General features: G+C 41.1%; 1 protein-coding gene across 1 annotated transcript in view; it reads left to right on the top strand.

Moving 5' to 3' along the window:
* The window catches only part of LOC124613554 (protein nervous wreck), a 754,174-nt gene that overhangs the window by 597,915 nt on the left and 134,931 nt on the right, over nt 1–21,328 (top strand). Inside the window, exons 10-12 of the mRNA XM_047142268.1 lie at nt 11,793–12,044; nt 19,962–20,039; nt 20,257–20,308. Coding sequence (XP_046998224.1) covers nt 11,793–12,044; nt 19,962–20,039; nt 20,257–20,308 — 382 coding nt within the window. The remainder of the gene's footprint in view (nt 1–11,792; nt 12,045–19,961; nt 20,040–20,256; nt 20,309–21,328) is intronic.

Raw genomic sequence — 21,328 nt, forward strand, 5'->3', positions numbered from 1 at the left:
AAGTCGAAAACCCATTTGTAACATAATAAACATTGTGAAAAGGAAAAATCGCTGCTCACCATATAGAGGAAACGCTGAGTCGCAGACAGGCAGAACAAGAAATTGCTACACTTTTTAACTTTGGGCCAGAAGCAGCAGTCATGTGTGTGTGACTTATGCTCGTGTGTATGTTGGTGTGCTTTCTACTTCAGAACAAGGCCTTTTGGCCGAAAGCTAAAGTGCACTGGTTCTGTTGTGCCTGTCTGCGACTCAACGACCCCTCTATGTGGTGAGTAGCAACCTACCGCTTTCCGAATATTATTGTTATTCCATATCGGGCTTCCCGTTGTTTGGTAATAATTATTGTAGAATAGAACATCAGTGTCTTGTGCTCTTCCATTCATGATGGGTATTTGATTATTAGTCAGACTTTCATATTCATCGTTCACTTTTGAGGCCACAAAATGTTTTTGCACTTGATAAAATGTAATCTGCTAGCTTGTTCTTCTGCTATACAGCAAAACACCCCCTGGTTTCATGGTGTGGCCTAAACATAATTTCCCCCTGTTACGGAGTACGCGTTCTTGCTTCATGCACACGTCGAAAGGGAGGTGGATACTTCACTCCTTTCATTTTGAATGTTTTTCGAATACTCACTCCATTCTGAACAAGTTTCATGTGTTCATTCATTGAATCTTTATAAAATGAGCCCATATTCTGAAGTCCTTACACGATGATGCACCATTTCTCATTTCTCACAACTAAAAAAAATACATCGAAAGTCACAATCTGACATAGGGTAAATGTATTTCAACTCAGTTTTTAGTCTTGTGCGGTAGACTGGAACGTTTTCCGGTGCTCCATTGATTCATGTTTCAGTGTGCCCCCTGTGCTTGGGTGTTCCAAACTATGTTGCAACACAACAGCTATTCGAGAAAATGTCTGTACTTACGCTAATGTCGTTCTGAAATATACACTGAAGAGCCAAAGAAACTGGTACATTTGCCTAATATAGCGTAGGGCCACCGCGAGCACGCAGAAGTGCCGCAACACGACGTGGCATGGACTCTACTAATGTCTGAAGTCGTGCTGGAGCGAATTGACACCATGAACCCTGGAGGGCTGTCCATAAATCCGTAAGAGTACGAGGCGGTGGAGATCTCTTCTGAACAGCTCGTTGCAAGGCATCCCACATATGCTCAATAATGTTCATGTCTGGGGAGTTTAGTGGCAAGCGGGAGTGTTTAAACTCAGAAGAGTGTTCCTGGAGCTACTCTGCAGCAATTCTGGACATGTGGGGTGGCGCATTGTCCTGCTTAAATTGCGCAAGTCCGTCGGAATGCACAATGTATATGAATGGATGCAGGTGATCAGACAGGATGCTTACCTACGTGTCACTTGTCAGAGTCGTATCTAGACGTATCACGGGTCTCATATCACTCCACTACACACGCCCCACACGATTATAGAGCCTCCACCAGCTTGAACAGCCCCCCGCTGACATGCAGGGTCCATGGATTCATGAGGTTGTCTCCAAACCTGTATACATCCATCCGCTCGATACAATTTGAAACCAGATTCGTCCGACCAGGTAACAGGTTTCCAGTCATCAACAGTCCAATATCGGTGTTGACGGGTCCAGGAGAGTCATAAAGCTTTCTGTCGTACCGATATCAAGGGTATACGAGTAGACCTTACGCTCCGAAAGTCCACATCGATTATGGTTCATTCAATGGTTCGCACACTGAAATGTGCAGAAATTTGCGGACGGGTCCCACTTCTGTCACGTTGAACGATTGTCTTCAGTCGTCATTGGTCCCGTTCTTGCAGGATCTTTTTCCGGCCCCAGCGATGTCGGAGATTTGATGTTTTATCGGATTCCTGATATTCACAGTCCACTCGTGATATGGTCGCACGGAAAGATCCGCACTTCATCGCTACCTAGGAGATGCTGTGTCCCATTGCTCGTGCGCCGACTATAACACCACGTTCAAACTCACTTAAGTCTTGCTAACCTGCCATTGCAGTAGCAGTAACCGATCTAACAACTGCGCCAGACACTTGTTGTCTTTTATAGGTGTTGCCGACTCCATCGCCGTGACCTGCCTGTTTACATATCTCTGTATTTAAACACGCATACCTATACTAGTTTCTATGGCGCTTGATTCTAGTTTCTCCATGTTGACTTCCCATCTGCACTGAGAAAAACGTCAAATTCTACAGAATTCCTCACGTATGAGTAACACAAAGTATAGCCTTGCTGAAAGAATATGGGTTTACGAGAGACCACGGAAAACGTAAGATGTACACGGAAAATCAGTCGACTACACGGCGATCTCCCTTGTTTCTCGCTCTTTTATATTGATTAATATAAACGTTCCATGACCTTGGAGATTTGCTCCTCACTTTGCTCCTGCGGAAATAGATGTGTAAAATTAAAAAAAAATCTGCGACAAGCATTCTGCTTGGCCCGTACGACCATTTCACGAGCGTGCCGTGAATATCAGGAACCCGGTAAAACATCAAACCTCCGACATCGCTGCGGCCGGAAAAAGATCATGCAAAAACGGGACCAACGACGACTGGAGATAATCGTTCAAAGTGAGTGAAGTGCAACCCTTCTCCGGCCCCTCGTACTCCTACGTATTTATGGATAGCCCTGCAGGATTCATGGTGTCAATTCCCTCCAGCTCTACTTCAGACATTAGTCGAGTCCATGCCATGTCGTGTTGCAGCACTTCTGCGTGCTCACGAGGGCCCTACATGATATTATGCAGGTGTACCAGTTTGTTTGGCTCTTCAGTGTATTAGCAGATTGTATGGGTAAAAATGTTCGTTGCCTACCCCCGTTCCCGCGATCTCAAGACTCTCTAAAAGCAATTTATACTTTGTTTTAATTGCATCCATTTTTAATCAATAATAAATCGTGTTTGTATAAAACCTTTGAATGTTATTTGTCAGCTGTAACAGCAGTATTCAGTAGTGTAATCGCATTATTATAAAAAAGATGCACTTCGAAAGATCACACTCACATCATCAGACAAAACTCATACAAAAGTTACGAGTCTTGTATTAGTTTTCCCAGAAGATGGAAGCGTTACCTCCTGAAACGCCTGTTGTGCTATAATAATTTTGTAATCTTTATTACTCAACATTGTGGATGAAGTTGACAAATAAAAAGTTTCACTAGTAGCGACAGATACACCAAAATCCGACAGTGATCCAAGAAGGTATTTTCCAGTCACATCGAACCAAAATATCTAAATATGGTAAAGTTCCAATAATAGGCCAAACAAGCTCAGTCATTTTTCAAAAAATGTAGGAACCACGTACACTGTTCTAACAAACATGTCGAGTCTATGAAACGTCTTAGTAGACTACTTTTTTGGCTTACTACTTTGTGTTATGTTTACATCTGGTGCGACTTGATAACTGTTTGTACTCAGGTTTAAAGATGATTTCCACAGAACGAATTTTACTGCCTGGTATGAAAAACACTGTGTGCAGTAACTGAAATTAATATGAAAAAAGCAAAAGATTAATGCTTTGTCGGAACTTCGAAATCTGGTAATCGTTGTTGATTTATTCTGATTTATTTGTTTGTGTTAGCCCACTGCTTATTCAGAACATAATAGAGAGGCAACGAAATGTTCAGTAATATTTATGAGTGTGTTAAAGCAGTGACTAGTGGCAGGTCAATGTTCGTTAAAATATAAATATTACAAGCATGTCTTTGTATTGAAGATAAGTTCGAATTATTTTCGTATATGATGTGAAGTAGCGAAACGTCTCGTGAAGAGATGGTGGTCTCGTGGGGCACGAGGTAGACTGACATTAAAAATTATTAGTGAAGTGCAAATTAAGAGCCCGTGCGATCCTCGGAGCCCCGACGCCATAGAGTCTGGCGGCCAAAAATAATTGATGCTGGCGATGCAGAAGGGCGAAGAAGATTCCGCAACGGCTACGGACTAATCCTATTAGGGCGGATCCGGCCTTATCGCCGTCAGACAGTCGCTCGGTCGTGACCTGCGGGGCTTCCCGGGAAGATGACTCCGAAGGACGGAGCGTATCACACCTAGACACGGAGCTATGGTACTCTCAAGTACCGCACATTCTTCTAAGTAAAAAATTCTCTTGACCTCTCTTTTTCTTCACCCGTCTGGTAGTAGAATACGTACTTCCAAAAATACCCAAGGGTTTCCTATGTCTCGAACTTGCGGCGTAAACTTTCATTACCTGTTATAAATGGTTCGTTACCTAGGTTTTTTTTTAATATGGGTCACCATGAATTGGCAGCCTCTTCATCTCAAAGCAGCACTTGCACTCAATGTCTTGGAAATATCCTACCTGCAGTTTTTACCCTCTCCTCCCCCCTCTAGAAACACGTAAGCTATCCCCTGATGTTGTAACTCGCCCTGCCATACTGTCCCCTCTTCAAATCAGCGTTATCCACTGTTGGTTTCTTCGTCGATTCTGCAGAGAACGTCCTCATTTTTTATCAGGTGGCAACACTGCGCCGACGCGGACTCTTCGAGTATTTGCTGCACTAAATAATTACAAAAAGCGTTGTTATTAAGCTACTTTTAAACGTTTACAGATGTTATAAATATAATATAAGTGTTGTTAAATTATTGGAAGTGTTAGTGAAGTATAAAATAAGATTAAACGGGGTAAGAAGCGTATTTTTCTTCTCGCGCCTGTTTCACGAATCCTAGGCCTAATTTCACGCGCGCGAATCGTAAGTGAGCAGTGAATTAAACTTATAGGTAAACGTTTCCAGTTGGTATAAATATAATATAAGTGTTGTTACATTAGTGGAAGTGTTAGTGAAGTGTTAAAGAAGATTAAACGGGGTAAGAAGTTTATTTTCCTTCTCGCCCCTATAGCACGGATTTTAGGCTTAATTTCACGAGCGCGTATCGTAAGTAATCAGTGACTTAAACTTACATGTAATCACCAGTTCTTTTATTCAGTACTCTTTCAATTTATTTATATCTGTCCTGAATAGTTTCTAGGGTCCTTCGTTTATGTTTTAGTCAGTACTTAAATCAGTTTATACGATTTCTGATTTTACCATGAGTGAGAAGTGTGTGACATGCCGTAGGATCTTTAGTTCCGGGGTATGGTGTGATGGGTGCTGTAGTTTCTTTCATTGGGGCGAATGTGGTGGCGTGGGAAATGGGGACATAAATTAGGCCCACCAGAGGTATTGTAGGATCTGCAGTAGAGATAGGAAAATTGCAGCTCTTCAAGCTGACTTAGACTAGGCAAGGGAGGATCTGGACAGGTTAAAGAGGGAGAAGGGTGAACAGAGGTGAGAAGTGGCAACAGGTAATAAGGGGAACAGGCAAAGGAGAGCATCAGACAGCTTTGTCATAAATCTTGAAAATAGGTTGGACCTGGTGCCTCAGTCAGAATCGGATGAGCTTGATGTAGCTGAAGCTGTAGAAATGGCACAACAAGCTTTCAAGGACTTGAAAAAGGTAGGGAAATTTGTAAAGAGAAAGAAAGTTCTGTTGTTAGGTAGTTCCCATGGTAGAGGTGTTGGCAAACTACTGTAGGAAAATCTAGGTCCAGAGTACCAGGTCACAAACTTTTTCAAGCCTAGTGCAGATCTGGGTCAGCTAACAGAGGATGTAGGTTCTTTATGCAAGGATTTCACAAAGGAGGATGCCGTGGTTATAGTGGGTGGTCCGGGAAATAGAATTGAGAGAGACTCTGAATATTCCATAGAGAGTTACCTGGTGAAGATAGCATCAGCAACGAAGCATACGAGTGTGGGATTTGTGTTTGTGTTGAGACGCCATGATCGGCCTCATTGGAACTCTTCCGTCGGGAGGGTGAACTTGGAGTTGGAGTGGCTGCTTAGGACAGATATAGGGTCCCATATTGGTTTGATTCCTGTGGATGCTATCGATCAGTGGGACTACACTACGCATGGCCTTCACCTCAATAGGAAAGGGAAGGGAAAACTGTCTGGGTTGATTGCAGAAAACTTAAGGGGGGACACTGTCACAAGTGGTAAAATACCAGTGGTCACAGGTGTCAGAGGGATGCCTGTTTTAGGATAGGGAAGGGGGAAAGAAAACGAGTTTTAAGAGAGATTGGCAGACACACTCAGTTTGAGAAAACAGATGAACAGGAGTCAGATTTTAGCATACAGCCACCATTTAAACAATGTTTAACAGAAAGTAATCAGAAACTGCCAGTTCATCTTTGCCAAAGCAGTTGTAAACCCATTAGTATGCAGTATCAGTTATCTTTATTACACCAGAACATTCCGGGACTCAGAAATGAAGTTGATGAACTACTCATTTGTATCGATGAAATGAATTCATCTAACCAAACTGACATAATCAGCCTCTCGGAACATCAAGTGACCACTGGTATAGATATGTTAGACATTTCAGGATTTAAGCTAGCTTCCTACTTCTGCAGAATAGATATGAATGGAGGAGGAGTTGCCACATTTATTAAAAACTGCCATAAATTCAAGAACATTGACATTAATAAATTCTGTTTAGAGCAACATCTAGAAGCATGTGCAACAGATCCTATATAATAGTAACTATTTACGGAGCACCTGCAGGAAATTATAATCTATTCATAAATCATCTAGAAGCTCTTTTGGGTCATTTAACAGGAAGAAACAAAGATATTTTGATTGCTGGTGACTTTAATACAGATTTTCTAATGCAATCTTCCAGTAAACATTTAATGTAGTTAGTAATGTTGTCTTTCAATCTAACTCACACTGTAAACTTTCCAACTAGGATCACTAAATCCTCAAGGACAGCCATTGATAACATTTTTATAGACAAATCAAAGGAACAAAATCATATCATAAAACTTGTAATAAATGGACTATCAGATCATGACATGCAGATCCTTGTTTTAGATGAAAATTTTAAGCAGATTATCAAGACTGCTAAATCTGAGTACAGAGGAGTAGTCAATCAACCAAAAATTGAGTGTTTTAGAAAACTGCTCAAAGATATGAACTGGAAGGATGTACATAGTGCTCATGACATGAAGGAAAAATGTAACACATTCATGAACAATGTCAGTACCATGTTTGAAAACTGTTTTCCTCTAAAAGTTACTCAAATTAAACAGAATTCTGTAATAAAACCATGGATTACACAAGGAATAAAAATTTCCTGTAAGACAAAAAGGAAAATATATCTGTCGACCAAGAATAGCTCCAATGCTGACGATTTTGCTAAACACAAGGATTACTGTAAAATATTTGAAAAAGTAATTCAGACATCTAAACAAATGCACTACGAGAAGAAGATAGCAATGTCAGGGAACAAAATAAAAACAACATGGGATATAGTGAAAGAGGAGAAAGGAACAGGAGCAAATAGCACTAAGGGTAGATGACACATTAGTAACTGATGGGCATAGTGTGGCAAATCTATTTAACAAGTACTTTATATCCGTTACTGATAGAATTGGATTGTCAGGATCAGTAAATAATGCCCTTGAATATCTGAAACTAGCCTTTACAAATAGCTTCAGGTACATGAATCTGTCACTCACTTCACCAAAAGAAATAACTTCCATAATAAAATCTTTAAAAACAAAGCATTCTAGTGGTTATGATGAAATATCAATAAAGTTAATTAAGGCATATTCTTGTGAGTTTAGTACAATTCTAAGTTACTTGTGTAACCAATCAATTATAACTGGGACATTTCTTGACTGGCTAAAATATGCAGATGTTAAGCCTCTATTCAAGAAAGGGGTTAAAGAGATACCATCAAACTACAACCGATATCACTTTTGCCAGCATTCTCAAAAATTTTAGAAAAAGTAATGTACAGGCTGCTTCTCAACCATCTGACCACAAATAACATATTATCAAGAACACAGTTTGGATTTCTGAAAGGTTCTGATGTCGAGAAGGCTATTTACACCTACAGTGAAAATGTACTTAATTCATTAAATAACAAGTTATAAGCAGCAGGTATTTTCTGCGATTTGTCAAAGGCATTCGATTGTGTGAACCATAACATCCTTTTAAATAAATTAGAATTCTGTGGTGTCACGGGCAGTGCTGCAGAATGGTTCAAGTCATACCTCACTAACAGAAAACAAAGGGTTTGAGTGCAAGGGACTAGTGAATTAAGTCATCAGTCATCATCAGAATCGGAAGAAATTACATGTGGTGTCCCACAAGGATCCATCTTAGGGCCATTGCTTTTTCGTGTGTACTTTAATGATCTCTGATCAGTTACACTGCCAGAAGCAGAGTTCGTTTTGTTTGCAGATGACACAAGTATTGCAATAAATAGCATGTCAAGTGTAGTTCTAGAAAGATCTACTAATGATATTTTCATGGATATTAATAAATGGTTTAAAGCCAACTCACTTAGATTAAACTTCGAGAAGACCCACTATATGCAATTCAGAACCTGTAAGAGGTTTCTGCCCAACATATGCATAAAGTATTTCAGTCAAATTTTGTGCACATATTTGCTACGATCTGCTACATGCGATGGAGTGGGTTCGTAATGCGTACCTGATATATTAGAATCCGCCTTCGTTGATAGGCTTCTGAATGTCCATCCAATTTACTCTGTATTGGTAGATACTAGCTCAGCCGATGTAGAGCAACGTTGAAGAAATATGGATTAAATATCTACCAACCAAAGGCCGCATAAGCTTGGAGGCAGTATCTGTATGCTTGTAAAAATGTCTGGCATTCGGGACTCTAAGGAAATTGGGCAAAAAGTTTTAAAGTTCAATTAATTAGACTTTATTGTCTCTGAAACAAGTGGTAAATGGCCATCAAGTCCGTATTTCCTGATAAAATTATTATTGTTGCAACTCGTTTAGACTTTTTGTAACAAGTTTTCACACGCAAAGACAGCCGTAAATCTGTTAGTCGGACCAGAAAAATTTACACGATATACGCAGTCACTGACTCGCAGCTATTCATGATTTACTGCATCAAGTCGTTCAGTGGTCTTCTCAAAAGAAATGCCTGCCTAAATATACCGAGATATTCACGAAACACGCCATGCGGAGTTGAAAGTACGACAAAAAGTTCACATGCAAATAATCACCGAACTAAATTACCTAAGATTCTCAGATCTTCACTAAAATGTTCAGAACTCTAGTAGCTTCGTATTTAAGGTAACAAATCCGGAAGATCGAACGATGTCCCTCATCGTAGCAAAAATTTGTTTGATGTGGGTCCACACTGATCTGCATAGTAAGTGACCCCTAGAGACACAACGAACTGTAGCTCGAAGCACCAGCACTAATCGCAGGAAATGCTTAATTCCTATTGGCTGACGATATAGGCAGCCGAACAGAAAAGCTACAGCATTCTAATACTGGCAGTAATCCCTATCTCATACAACAGAATTACGGAAAGTGCTTTATACAAGAAGATCTGAATTCTCGAAACCAAATATAAGTTAAATAAAACCAAGTACAAATTACCCCCAGAAATGAAATACAAATTGATTTAACATCTAACTTTTCTTCTAGCTGCTTTCATATAGAAGCATGCACACTTAACATACGTCACATGGTTCATAATTGCACAAGAGAAGGTTGACAGAGAGAGAGTCGGTAGAGGAGATGGCCAGAAAGTGGGGCGGGGGGGGGGGGCGGGGGGGGGGGGGCGAAGGACTAAGTGGATGGAGAGAGGGAGAAGATGGACAAATTGGATATTGGAATAATACATACTTGGGCCGCGCTGTGTTCTCCGGTGGTTTTTTAGTAAAGCAATATCATCGACAAGCTATAAAGGCAATGCAGAAATATTTTAAAATACGCATATACTATATTAATGTTTTTCTCTACAGTCTGGGCATGTGCTGTGCCCATCCTGTTGAAAAAGCGTGGATAACTTAATATGAGGGAATATTTACTTCGTTTCTTAGTCTGCTGTTCACATAAAAACTTATTTAATAATAACTTACTTTGCTTATATGAAATGACTACCTTCCTCTGGTGTGTTCAGTAAACCCATTGCTGTGGTTTCCTGTATCTTGCTGGCCAATCTTTACAAATTATACAGAACTGGAGCAGCTTTTCATTAATTAAACATACAGTTACAGAATCAGCATTCCCTGAGCGCACGGGAGCTAGTAACTTGTAACCTCCCCCTCACTTATCGACCTTAATGACAGTGAAAAATTAAACCGAGTGTACCTAATGGAAATTTGGGAAAAAGCAATCGTCACCGAAGTTAATCTGTCGGTAAAGAGGGAGGAATGGGTGACATCTAAATGAAAGGAAAAATGCAAATGAAATTGGTGGAAATTAATTTTGAGAAAAGGGTAAAATTAATAAATAAAGTAAATGTGCGGTCGTCACGTTAACAATTAATTGGCGTTAATTAGATATTTGAGATTTGGGGAAAATTACGGTCGCCAGTCCTATGGACAACTACTATAATAACTGAAAAAGAAAGGTTATTGCACATATAATTAGCACTAAAAGCGTGGCAACTGAAGGTTGACACGTGTTGTGTGAAAACTGAAAGTTTGTCAGAAGTAATAAATTTCGCTGCACTCTGACTTAATTTAGCAAAAGAATTAATAAAATCGGAAAACTGAAAGTTAATTTAGTGACTTAAATTAATAGTGAATTTTGTTTCTGAAGCACTACGAAATTCAATAATATAGGGTTAGTCTTGGGCTACCTCAACAATCATTTCAAAAGCTACTTGAATCTACGCAATTTAGAAATAAGAGATTTAACTTTGAACTTGAATTAAATGATTCTGGACAATTAACAATAGTATCATTTAGTACGTACCAAGCTGAGCTGATGTCACAGGTAAGCTAAAATATGCTAACAAAACTCGCACTCTTAATTTGTGCTTGTGTAATCTAAATATTGTAGCCAGCTATGAATACCTTAACTGAACTTTGAAATTAAAGCAGTGAAATGGAATGATATTACTTTAATGCTGGCGTCTGAATTTCAACGACACTCGGGTTCATTTCGGAAAAGGAAGGGACCCTGCTTGGTAATGCAATTGGGACAATGAGCAACAAAGGTTCATGCTAAGTTGCTGTAATTTTGTGATGCAACAGTTTTAAAAGCTGAGGTCTGCCATACAGTTCTAAAACTTGACGTGCTTCCAGTCTTCCTTGTTGGTTGATTGAAGATTTGCAGTCGTCGGTCGAGCAGGTGGCGACAGTCACTCATTGTCGGCCGTCGCTGTTGCAGAAGCTTGATGTTGGCGCGCCTTCTTCTTAACACGGTCACCAGGCGAAACGGGCTCTTGATGTGCGCCAGCTAATGCTTCCCGTCCGCGACACCGTGTCAGAAACTATCATAGCAATTCGAGCGCAATTACATGCTGCCAAACTCCGAAAGCGCGGCAACTCGCGGGAGCGTCACACAACACACCTGCTCCACTGCACTACTTCAGCCAGACTCCCCTCTGCCCGCGCTCCACGCGGCAGAGTTCACACTACCAAAGATCCTAAACATTTTGGTTCTCCACACGACGTATCGATGTATTCGTTCGATAGCATAGTTTTCCCTAGCGTAAAAATACAAATAATATTTACAAAACAAACCAATTATACATCGACATAAATGCATATATATATATAGTAAAACAATTACAATGTATAAAGACACAGAAATGTCATATTTTGAGGTAACAAAACAAGGGAAAAAAATTATAGTACAATAGATGGAAATAGGAGGATATGCATTTCCAGCGTTACAAACTGTTTATATACTTGCAAAAGACATTAAAACTCGTCATTACAGTGAATTCTACAATACACAGCAGAAACTGTGGAGGACGGGCGTGCGTGGTGTTGTTGCAGCTGACGCGCGAGTACAACCTGCAGTGCCTGTACCTGTTCTACCCGGTGCTGAAGCAGCACATCCAGTACGAGTTCGAGCCGTGCGAGAACGACAGCATCGACAAGGTGACGGCCGACCACTCGTCGGCGCAGCAGCAGCTCAGCAAGGAGGCCAAGCGCTGGGCCACGCGCATCGCGCGCGACAAGCAGAACGTCGCCGAGTACGAGAGGCGCCTCGTGGCGCTGCAGGCCCTGCGCGACCAGGGGCAGAAGGTGAGTCGGCACTGTGCGGCACCCAACGTGGGAGGCAAGTGCGCCCTACCCTCCAGCGTGCTTCATCTCGGCCAGGCGAGATCACAGTTTGGGACTTCGTCTCTCCCAGGGCCTGAAGAGAACTCCCGCACTACTCGATCTACATCAGTATAAATATCCACAAGCCACCGTACGGCACAAGGCGAAGGGCACCTTGTAGTACTGCTAGTCGTTCCTGTTCCGCTCGCAAATGGAGCGAGAGGAAAACTACTACCTACATGTTTCTGTACAAGTCCTGACTTCTCTTGTCCTTGCGGCTATTACGCGAGGCGTGTCATGGTGGCAGTAACATCGTCTGCGTAAAATGCAGGTTCTGTATTCCCAAAAGGTTTTGGGGAAAAGGATATCTTCTCCCCCTCGGGAATTCCTGCAGTATTTCTGTAACACTTGGGTGTTGATCGAACCAACCAGCACCAGATCTAGCAGTAAGTCACTGAAATGCTTCGATATCTTCCTTTAATAAGACGTGGGGCTGACCCCATACACTCTAGTATTCAAGAATGGGCTGCACAAGTGTTCTATATGCGGTATGTTTTGTAAGTGAGCTACACTTGCCTAAAAACGGTTTAAACTTATCAAATAACTAAAAAAATGCTTTCTTACGATAAAAATGAATACTCGCTTTCACAAATCTAGCTTCATTCGGATAGTACGTGAAATAAACACGCTTTTTATGGGGTTTCTTACGCGCGCCACCTCTATGTTTCAAACTTGTACGAATTGTTTCATATTTTTCAAGAAGATAGACAAACACATTTAATTAGTGGTCGTCTTGTTGTTTTGTGAAAGCTTTATCCGTTGTTACGATACAAGCAACATGGTTAGGAAGACAACAGAAAAAGCCTATCGCGGGTAAGTCGTCGCCCGAGTCAAAAAAAAATTTACATCGGTTGCCAAGCTGTGGCGGTCTTATGTAAAAATTACGCTGGAGTAAAAGTTGAGAACCAGAATCGAAAACGTTGCTGTCATACTACAAAAAGGCGAATATGTCCTGGACAGAGTTAGGGATATAAAAGAAGGGAACTAGTTTATGTTGTAAGGCTGGTTCCTTTCTATCACTAAGTCTGCCCAGGACATATTCGACTTTTTTGTGCCATCATAGAAGCATTTTTCTTTCTGGTAACACAGTGTGTCAGAAGTTTCTCATATATAAATAATACACTTCTGGCCATTAAAACTGCAGCTAAAGAAGAGAAAACAACGAAATATTACTTGTATATAAATATGCGGTATACTAGGGGGTGTAAGTGATTAATTTCACAGGTTGCGACATTAAACGCTGATGCTGCATCTGTTAGCAACAAAGGCTCTTGAACTGAACTTGGCTGACAGATGCGGGTACGTCGTTCCACGCTGCTTCAAGCCTCTGACAGTTCATCAGTCATAGAAGTGGGCCTGTGGGGGTGGGCATTTCTCGCGGCAACAAGTTACCAGACACTCTATAATGTAGGCAGCCACAGCCGTTGAAATTCGTTGTAAACTGAACTTGAATAGTTGCAAACATCTGCTAAGGGATTATTTATTAAAGACAGGTTTCGCTGCGTTAAAGTAGCATCTTCATCTTGTTAGTTGTGTAACCTGGAATAGGACAGGGGAGGTCGGGGGGGGGGGGGTCTCCATGTGGCCATGTGGCACTACCAGCAGTTTGAAGATGGTGCTATAATGCAACGAAGCTGGCCGTTAAAAGATCATTACTTAAACGATTTATTCAAGTTCGGTTCAACATTACCGAAGGTTTCCAATGGATGAGTGATTTGGAGAACGTGCAGTACGGCAACAGTCGAACACCCTCCATACGGGGTTAGGACAGCACAGGGAGCAGTTGTTCTGGCGCTATATTTTTGAAAGATAACTTCGCTTACACCTCGAAGACAGGGCTCGGCCACCAGCTTTAACACATCGAGAATGTAACGACTGACCTCCACATTACCGGCTTGAAACCAGCGATGATCATGTGTACTCCAACATCACGCCAGTTGCTGGGCACGTATATCGACTACGAATGTGCTGGAAAAGTTCATTCGCTCCCCAGCCGCCACGTACGGATCGTCCGTTGGGATGCTGTACACACGACTGGGACTCGGTCTGAAAAGACATGGGTGTCCAGTGTTGTCACTGGGTGCGCCCTTTTTGGTCGCCGTGCTGAGAGTCCATGGCGCTCCAGACTCAGTCGTACTGCCGTGTGGGATACTTTCCTTGTTGCAACCAAACTCTTTTCTTGATTCATGACACCTGTGGTGGCTGTACGATCATGCGCTCCTCAGCAGGCAATATGTCTGTCCTTTCGGGCGCTAGTCGCATGTCCTTGAGTATGGTCGTCCTAGATCCATCCTTTCCATATGGAATGATAGTCATGGAATCAGTGAACATAAGAAGCAACATCGAGGAACAACAACCCGCAGTGTCCACTGGTTACAATTCCGCCAATAGACATTCCTCCTTCTTACACGAGATATAACAAGTTCTTTCCACAAAGAACCAACACAAAAATGTGATTTCCGAATGAGAAATCCGCTGCGTAATCTTTCCTTATAGACAGAGTGTGGATGGAGTTACTCCTACATAATTCGTGCGGTTTTGCAGAAATTCCTGATTATTTGCACATTGAAACATGCACTACACATCTTGACAACTTGACGCTCGTTGGCTGCCTTCTTCATGCCGCTGTAAATTCAGTGGCCAGTGGTATAGACTTATAACTACAGTCTTTAATAGAAATGATTTATAAGACACAAACCATATCTGCGGACTGGAAAACCGAGTTATATGCCCCATATTTAAGAAGAATGATCCCCTATTGTGTGATAACTACAAAGGAGCTGCCTTCCTGGATGTCATTCTAAAAATCCTATTGATGTGCCCATTAAACAGTCTCATCCCTGTATCATATATATTATTTCTCAAGTCAACATCCCTTTTTCTCAACACATACTTATCACATAGGTATGAATGAGGTATCGTTAGAAAGGTTTATAACCGGCTTCTGAAGATATGGATCGATTTTGCGCTAAAGCTTACAATTTGTGGAAAATTTTGACATAAAAGAGACCTTCAAGTATCACAGGCAAAAGGGCACCGTGGATACTCAGCTACATAGCCATATTTTACGAAGCTAACTTATTAATCACGAATAAGCAGTGATTTGTATGGAGCACTGTCACTGCGGTAGTCCATCATCTCTGCCCATCAGACAAGATGACTTTCCTAAACGAATATATTTTCCGAAACGTAATTGCCATTGTCGCCTTGAATTGTGATTTACCTGTTGCTATCGTGGCGTAAATTGCTGACTGTAACTGAAAACGTCTGTCGAATTACAGTTATAGGTTGCGTGGCCCTACTGACAGTCCCTTATCTCTGCCCGTCGTATAAGCCGGGAAAAACATTCCGAATGGAAAACACATTTTTGCACACTTGGACATGTATACAGGGTGAGTCACCTAACGTTACCGCTGGATATATTTCGTAAACCACATCAAATACTGACGAATCGATTCCACAGACCGAACGTGAGGAGAGGGGCTAGTGTAATTGGTTAATACAAACCATAAAAAAATGCACGGAAGTATGTTTTTTAACACAAACCTACGTTTTTTGAAATGGAACCCCGTTAGCTTTGTTAGCACATCTGAACATATAAACAAATATGTAATCAGTGCCGTTTGTGGCATTGCAAAATGATAATTACATCCGGAGATATTGTAACCTAAAGTTGACGCTTGAGTACCACTCCTCCGCTGTTCGATCGTGTGTATCGGAGAGCACCGAATTACGTAGGGATCCAAAGGGAACGGTGATGGACCTTAGGAGAGACTGGAACAGCACACTATGTCTACATGCTAACACCTTTTTATTGGTCTTATTCACTGACGCACATGTACATTACCATGAGGGGTGAGGTACACGTACACACGTGGTTTCCGTTTTCAATTACGGAGTGGAATAAAGCGTGTCCCGACATGTCAGGCCAATAGATGTTCAATGTGGTGGCCATCATTTGCTACATACAATTGCAATCTCTGGCGTAATGAATGTCGTACACGCCGCAGTTCATGTGGTGTACTGTCGCCGCAGGCTGCCACAATACGTTGTTTCATATCCTCTGGGGTTGTAGGCATATCACGGTACACATTCTCCTTTAACGTACCCCACAGAAAGAAGTCCAGATGTGTAAGATCAGGAGAACGGGCTGGCCAATTTATACGTCCTCCACGTCCTATGAAACGCCCGTCGAACGTGTACCTCACCCCTCATGGCAATGTACATGTGCGTCAGTGAAAAAGACCAATAAAAAGTTGTTAGCATGTGGACGTAATGTGCTGTTCCAGTCTGTTCTGTACCTAAGGTGCATCACCGCTCCCTTTGGATCCCTGCGTAATTCGGTGCTCTCCGATACACACGATCGAACAGTGGAGGAGTGGTACTCGAGCGTCAACTTTAGGTTACAATATCTCCGGATGCCGGCCGAAGTGGCCGTGCGGTTCTAGGCGCTGCAGTCTGGAACCGCGAGACCGCTACGGTCGCAGGTTCGAATCCTGCCTCGGGCATGGATGTGTGTGATGTCCTTAGGTTAGTTAGGTTTAACTAGTTCTAACTTCTAGGGGACTAATGACCTCAGAAGTTGAGTCCCATAGTGCTCAGAGCCATTTGAACCATTTTATCTCCGGATGTAATTAACATTTTACAATGCAACAAACGGCACTGATTACGTATTTGTTTATATGTTCAGTTGTGCTGACAAAACTAACGGGGTTCCATTTAAAAAAACGTAAGTTTGTGTTAAAAAACATACTTCCGTGCATTTTTTTATGGTTTGTATTAACCAATTACACTAGCCCCTCTCTTCACGTTCGGTCTGTGGAATCGGTTCGTCAGTATTTGATGTGGTTTACGAAATACATCCAGCGGTAATGTAAGGTGACTCACCCTGTATACAGGATGTATCATAAATTCATGATTATTATTCCACGTCGTTCGGTTCATTTTAGAGATGATTTCTCTTCATTCTCACGTCTACCCTTATCCCATACATACTTATTCTACACACTGTCATTATTTAAAAACGATAAAAGTGCGAAAGTTTCACGCGGGTTTCTCAGTCTGAAGAACTAACTGGGAACTACCAATGCGGTTTCCGCAGAATTAGCACCTTACTGGATCATTTGTTCACTCTAAGATAAATAACTGAGAAAACGCGGGATTTCAGTGTAGATGTCCATGTATAATTTTATATTTCAAAAAGGCCTGCGGTAACTTACAACCATAGTGGTCTTAAATATAAGGAGAGAATTTGAAGTACTCTAGAAGCTAATCAGATTAGTCAAGATGTGTTACAGATGAAACTTACGTCGTATAAAGGTATCTGTAGGAGAAACCGAAAATTTTAAGGTGTATACTGGATACTGTGATTATTCATTCTGTGCATTAGCGGAGTTATTTTCACAATAACGACAATGTGACCAGATACATGGAATGTGTGTCTGCAAATTTTAAGTCTAACAGTCTGCCGTTCTTTTATTTACAGATATGCTGACGGCGCATAGCATAGTGACTGACATCGGAAGTTATTAATTTGTAGCTATGTAAAGTTTAGAGGTGGCGCGCGTAAGAAACCCCATAAAAAGCGTGTTTATTGCACGTAATATCCGAATGAAGCTAGATTTGTGAAAACGAGTATTCAGTTTTATCGTAAGAAAGCATTTTTTTAGTTATTTGATAAGTTTAAACTGTTTCCGCGCAAGAACGTATTTTGCTTGGTACGTTTAGTTCTACTTTAAATAGCGTTCCTCGACAAAGGGCAAAATACAACTGAATAAAAAAATTCCTTTTGACTTTATAGATTTATCTACCTTCGCGCAAAGTTTGAACCGATTTGCACAAGTTTAAAGTACAGAAGTGGCGGGCTTAGAAAATCTTCCAGAGAAACATGTTTTCTGCACGTAAAATCCAAACGAAGCAAGATTTTATCAAATGGTTAAATTTTATACACCAGGGTCAGATCATACAGCGGTGAATCAAATCTGAGCAATATGAGCCACGCACCAGTCCGGAGTCATTTAAGGGTGACTTTACACGTAAAATCCGAACGAAGCTGAATGTTTTTACACATAAAATTCGAACGGTGCGTATAGAAATGGTGCCATTAACTGAGTATTAATTTCAGCCTAATTAATATCTTTTGCAAAAGGAATTAATTGATTGGCACAGTTTACCTGGGCGCCAGTTCCGGTTCGTCGTTCAACTTTTTTAGTATATTATAAGATAGTTACAGTAAGACAGATGTTCGAATGTGTGCATATATGCCGGGTTAAACCAAAAACTTTTTACCTCATGTTCTAGCTCAGACAGAAGCGAACACCAAGACCCCCCTCCAACCCCCACCCCTTCCCCCCGACCAACACCGTTGGGGCCTTTTCGTACATATTACAACCCTTCTGCGCTTTAACTATAACTCAGATGCCTTGTAATATCGTGAGGTACATTGTCACGTTGAAAGGCAACTCGTTACACGGAAAGGTCGTTTGAATGTCGTGGTTGCAGAAGCAAAAGATTTTTGTTGTACTTACAAATCTTCTATCTACGAAATGTGTTGTAAACGATCTGACCGTAAAAAGGTATGGGTACCCTTTTGTAAGCTTACTTAACTGTAATATAGGGTATGGTGTGCACATCTCACAGAATGTTGCTCGGGATACGTTAGATAAATAGCAGCAGAATCTGGTGAACGTAATAGCTAGATTTAAACAGATGGCCTTCTGCAAGCACTAAAATGGCATCAGAATCTTAAATGATAGCAGCCCTCGCCATACAGCTAGGTCCATAGCCGGCGTGTCCTGTGTAAGACAGACCCAACGTCTGCGATGCTGATGCTTCTGACCTCACAGAAGATGAGCTTAAAGATGCGTTGGAGTCAAAGGCAAACTGTTCACACGAGAGCAACTTCATTTTTTGTCATCGAATTGATGACTGAAACGTTAATGACGCCAATAATGACCGCGATGACTGTTGAATTTATGAGAATTTTATACTCCAATCAGTTACAGCTTGTCTCTTGTGTGCCTGTGTTCGTGTTCCGTACTATAGCAGTGGCTATCAGAGCATTACTGGCAAAATGTACGGCGTTTCTTTTAGTTAGACCGTATCTTAATTGATCCACTCCAGTGCGCTGTGCTCGGAATCGATAAGACCCGGTATTCTACGAATATTGCAGACAGACATAGGCCCAAAGTATGACAAATTTGTATACGCATCTGAGTGTTTCTAACCTGAACGTCTTTGATGTTTCGCCATCCTCTGACTTAAAACTTACACAATAAGAGCATCAAACTGGACACTGCTTTTTCTGCAACTTCCCATCAGAAGTAGCGATTTACATATCGCTTCGTTTACGTGGCATTAAGATCAACTGAATAGATCCTAAAATTGTTTACATATTTTATTTCTTATTATGATTATGGTAAGTAATTCATTTCTGCCATGTCCCTTTGTCAGAGGTAAATTTCAGCTCTCCGAAGTGTATTTTGGGATGAACTGGTGTGAATAAACAAGGCACTACGAAAGCAGCTTCAATCGTTTGATAGCGGACAGCAGAAAAGAACACACTTTCAATTATTTTGAGACTCCTGCTAAGCATGATGTTGAACTGCGTGTCTGTGTCTTTGCAGCTGCGCGAAAACATGTTTTGCACTCAGAAGCGTGGAAATACACCCAAATGCGTTCGTTAGGTAGTTGTGACAAAAAATGACAATTACCACATTTATGTAGCAATAAAGGCTCCATTTCTGCTATAGAGCAAGAAAGATTGTTGCCAAAGTGTAGGCTCAGTATTTCAAGTTTCCTATTCAGGTTGCTAACCTCTTGCTGTCTCCTTAATTTCAGGTCGATCCAAACGATGTAAATGGACCAGATCTGGAAACGAAAATCGAAGACCTGAAACACAGCATTAGAAGGTCTGAGGTAGGTACGCTTACGAGTTGTATGTTACCTTTCTTATCAGCAGAATACTGTGTGTGTATAATTTCGTTATTTTGATGAATGCTGTATCCTCGCGACCTCATCAGATTCCTTTGGCATTAGAAATGTGATATAGTGCTAAATACAGAGGTTTATTTTCAGCTCACACAAGTGAGACGGCATGCTGAATGAGTGTTTTCCCACGTGTTTCTTGTTTCAGACTTCCAAGGTGAAAGCAGAAGCTCGCATAGAGTGCTTGAGAGCAGGGGGAGGTAAGTCCACACTCAACCAAGCAGCCGATAACATGTAATTTTCGTAAAACGGCAGCAGTTGCCGAACATCAGTCTCAATATTATGACTCTATTGTTGAGATACCTATATAGTGGGATGCAGTCCCTTTTTATATCCTCTAAACAGATGTGTATTTGGATGGCTGTGTTTCGTAACAGCATATGACTGGTTCTACCAGGTTAATCTATAAAGATGTTGACAGATTCTTCCGTCGCTGATTGTAAGAGCAAAAGAATATTTATAAATGAATAAGACAAAAATGTTTGTGTTTTACAGTGTTAACCCATTTAGCTATCCAGTTCTTGGCTTGGAAGGCCATCGTTAGACTACAGTTAACTACCGTCGACAAAAGGGTACATTAATGTTAAGCAACTGTCAATAAACTGTTACGCTCGGACAGAGAAGTCGAGAAACAAAATGAATACCGTCTCTCACAACGTAGTTGCAATACAATTAGAATATTTAAGCTAAACAGTTAAAGATCTGAAAGGAACATACAAAAAAAAAATTAATACTCAGCATTGAGAAAACTGTGTTTGTGTGTGCTCTCGCGCGCTCGCGGGCGTGTGTGTGTGTGTGTGTGTGTGTGTGTGTGTGTGTGTGTGTGTGTGTGAGGTATACGAGGAAGGTGATATAAAAAGCTGAATCTAAATTTGTCATAGTTATAAGTTCTATATAACGGTCAAGTTTATATATGTATTTATAGAAAACTCTATACAGCAGGAGATACATAGACTATGTGTATTAAAAGATCAGAAAAGCCTACACGACAGCTGAAACGAAACTGACACTCACAGTATAATAAAAGAAAAATACTACACTCGTGAAGCTATTCTGTTCTTCTAATACATGTACATCTCTTCTATTGAATGTAATACCTTATAGAGACTGTCCAATTGTATTTATTCTGTTTTATTGTGCTTGTCAGTTGTTATATGGGCTACTCTGTTGATATAGACGTAAACGTCTCTCCTGTTGAATGTAGTTCTTTATACCTAACT

The sequence above is a fragment of the Schistocerca americana genome, chromosome 4, assembly GCF_021461395.2.
Source record: "Schistocerca americana isolate TAMUIC-IGC-003095 chromosome 4, iqSchAmer2.1, whole genome shotgun sequence".
In the NCBI taxonomy this organism is placed as follows: domain Eukaryota; kingdom Metazoa; phylum Arthropoda; class Insecta; order Orthoptera; family Acrididae; genus Schistocerca; species Schistocerca americana.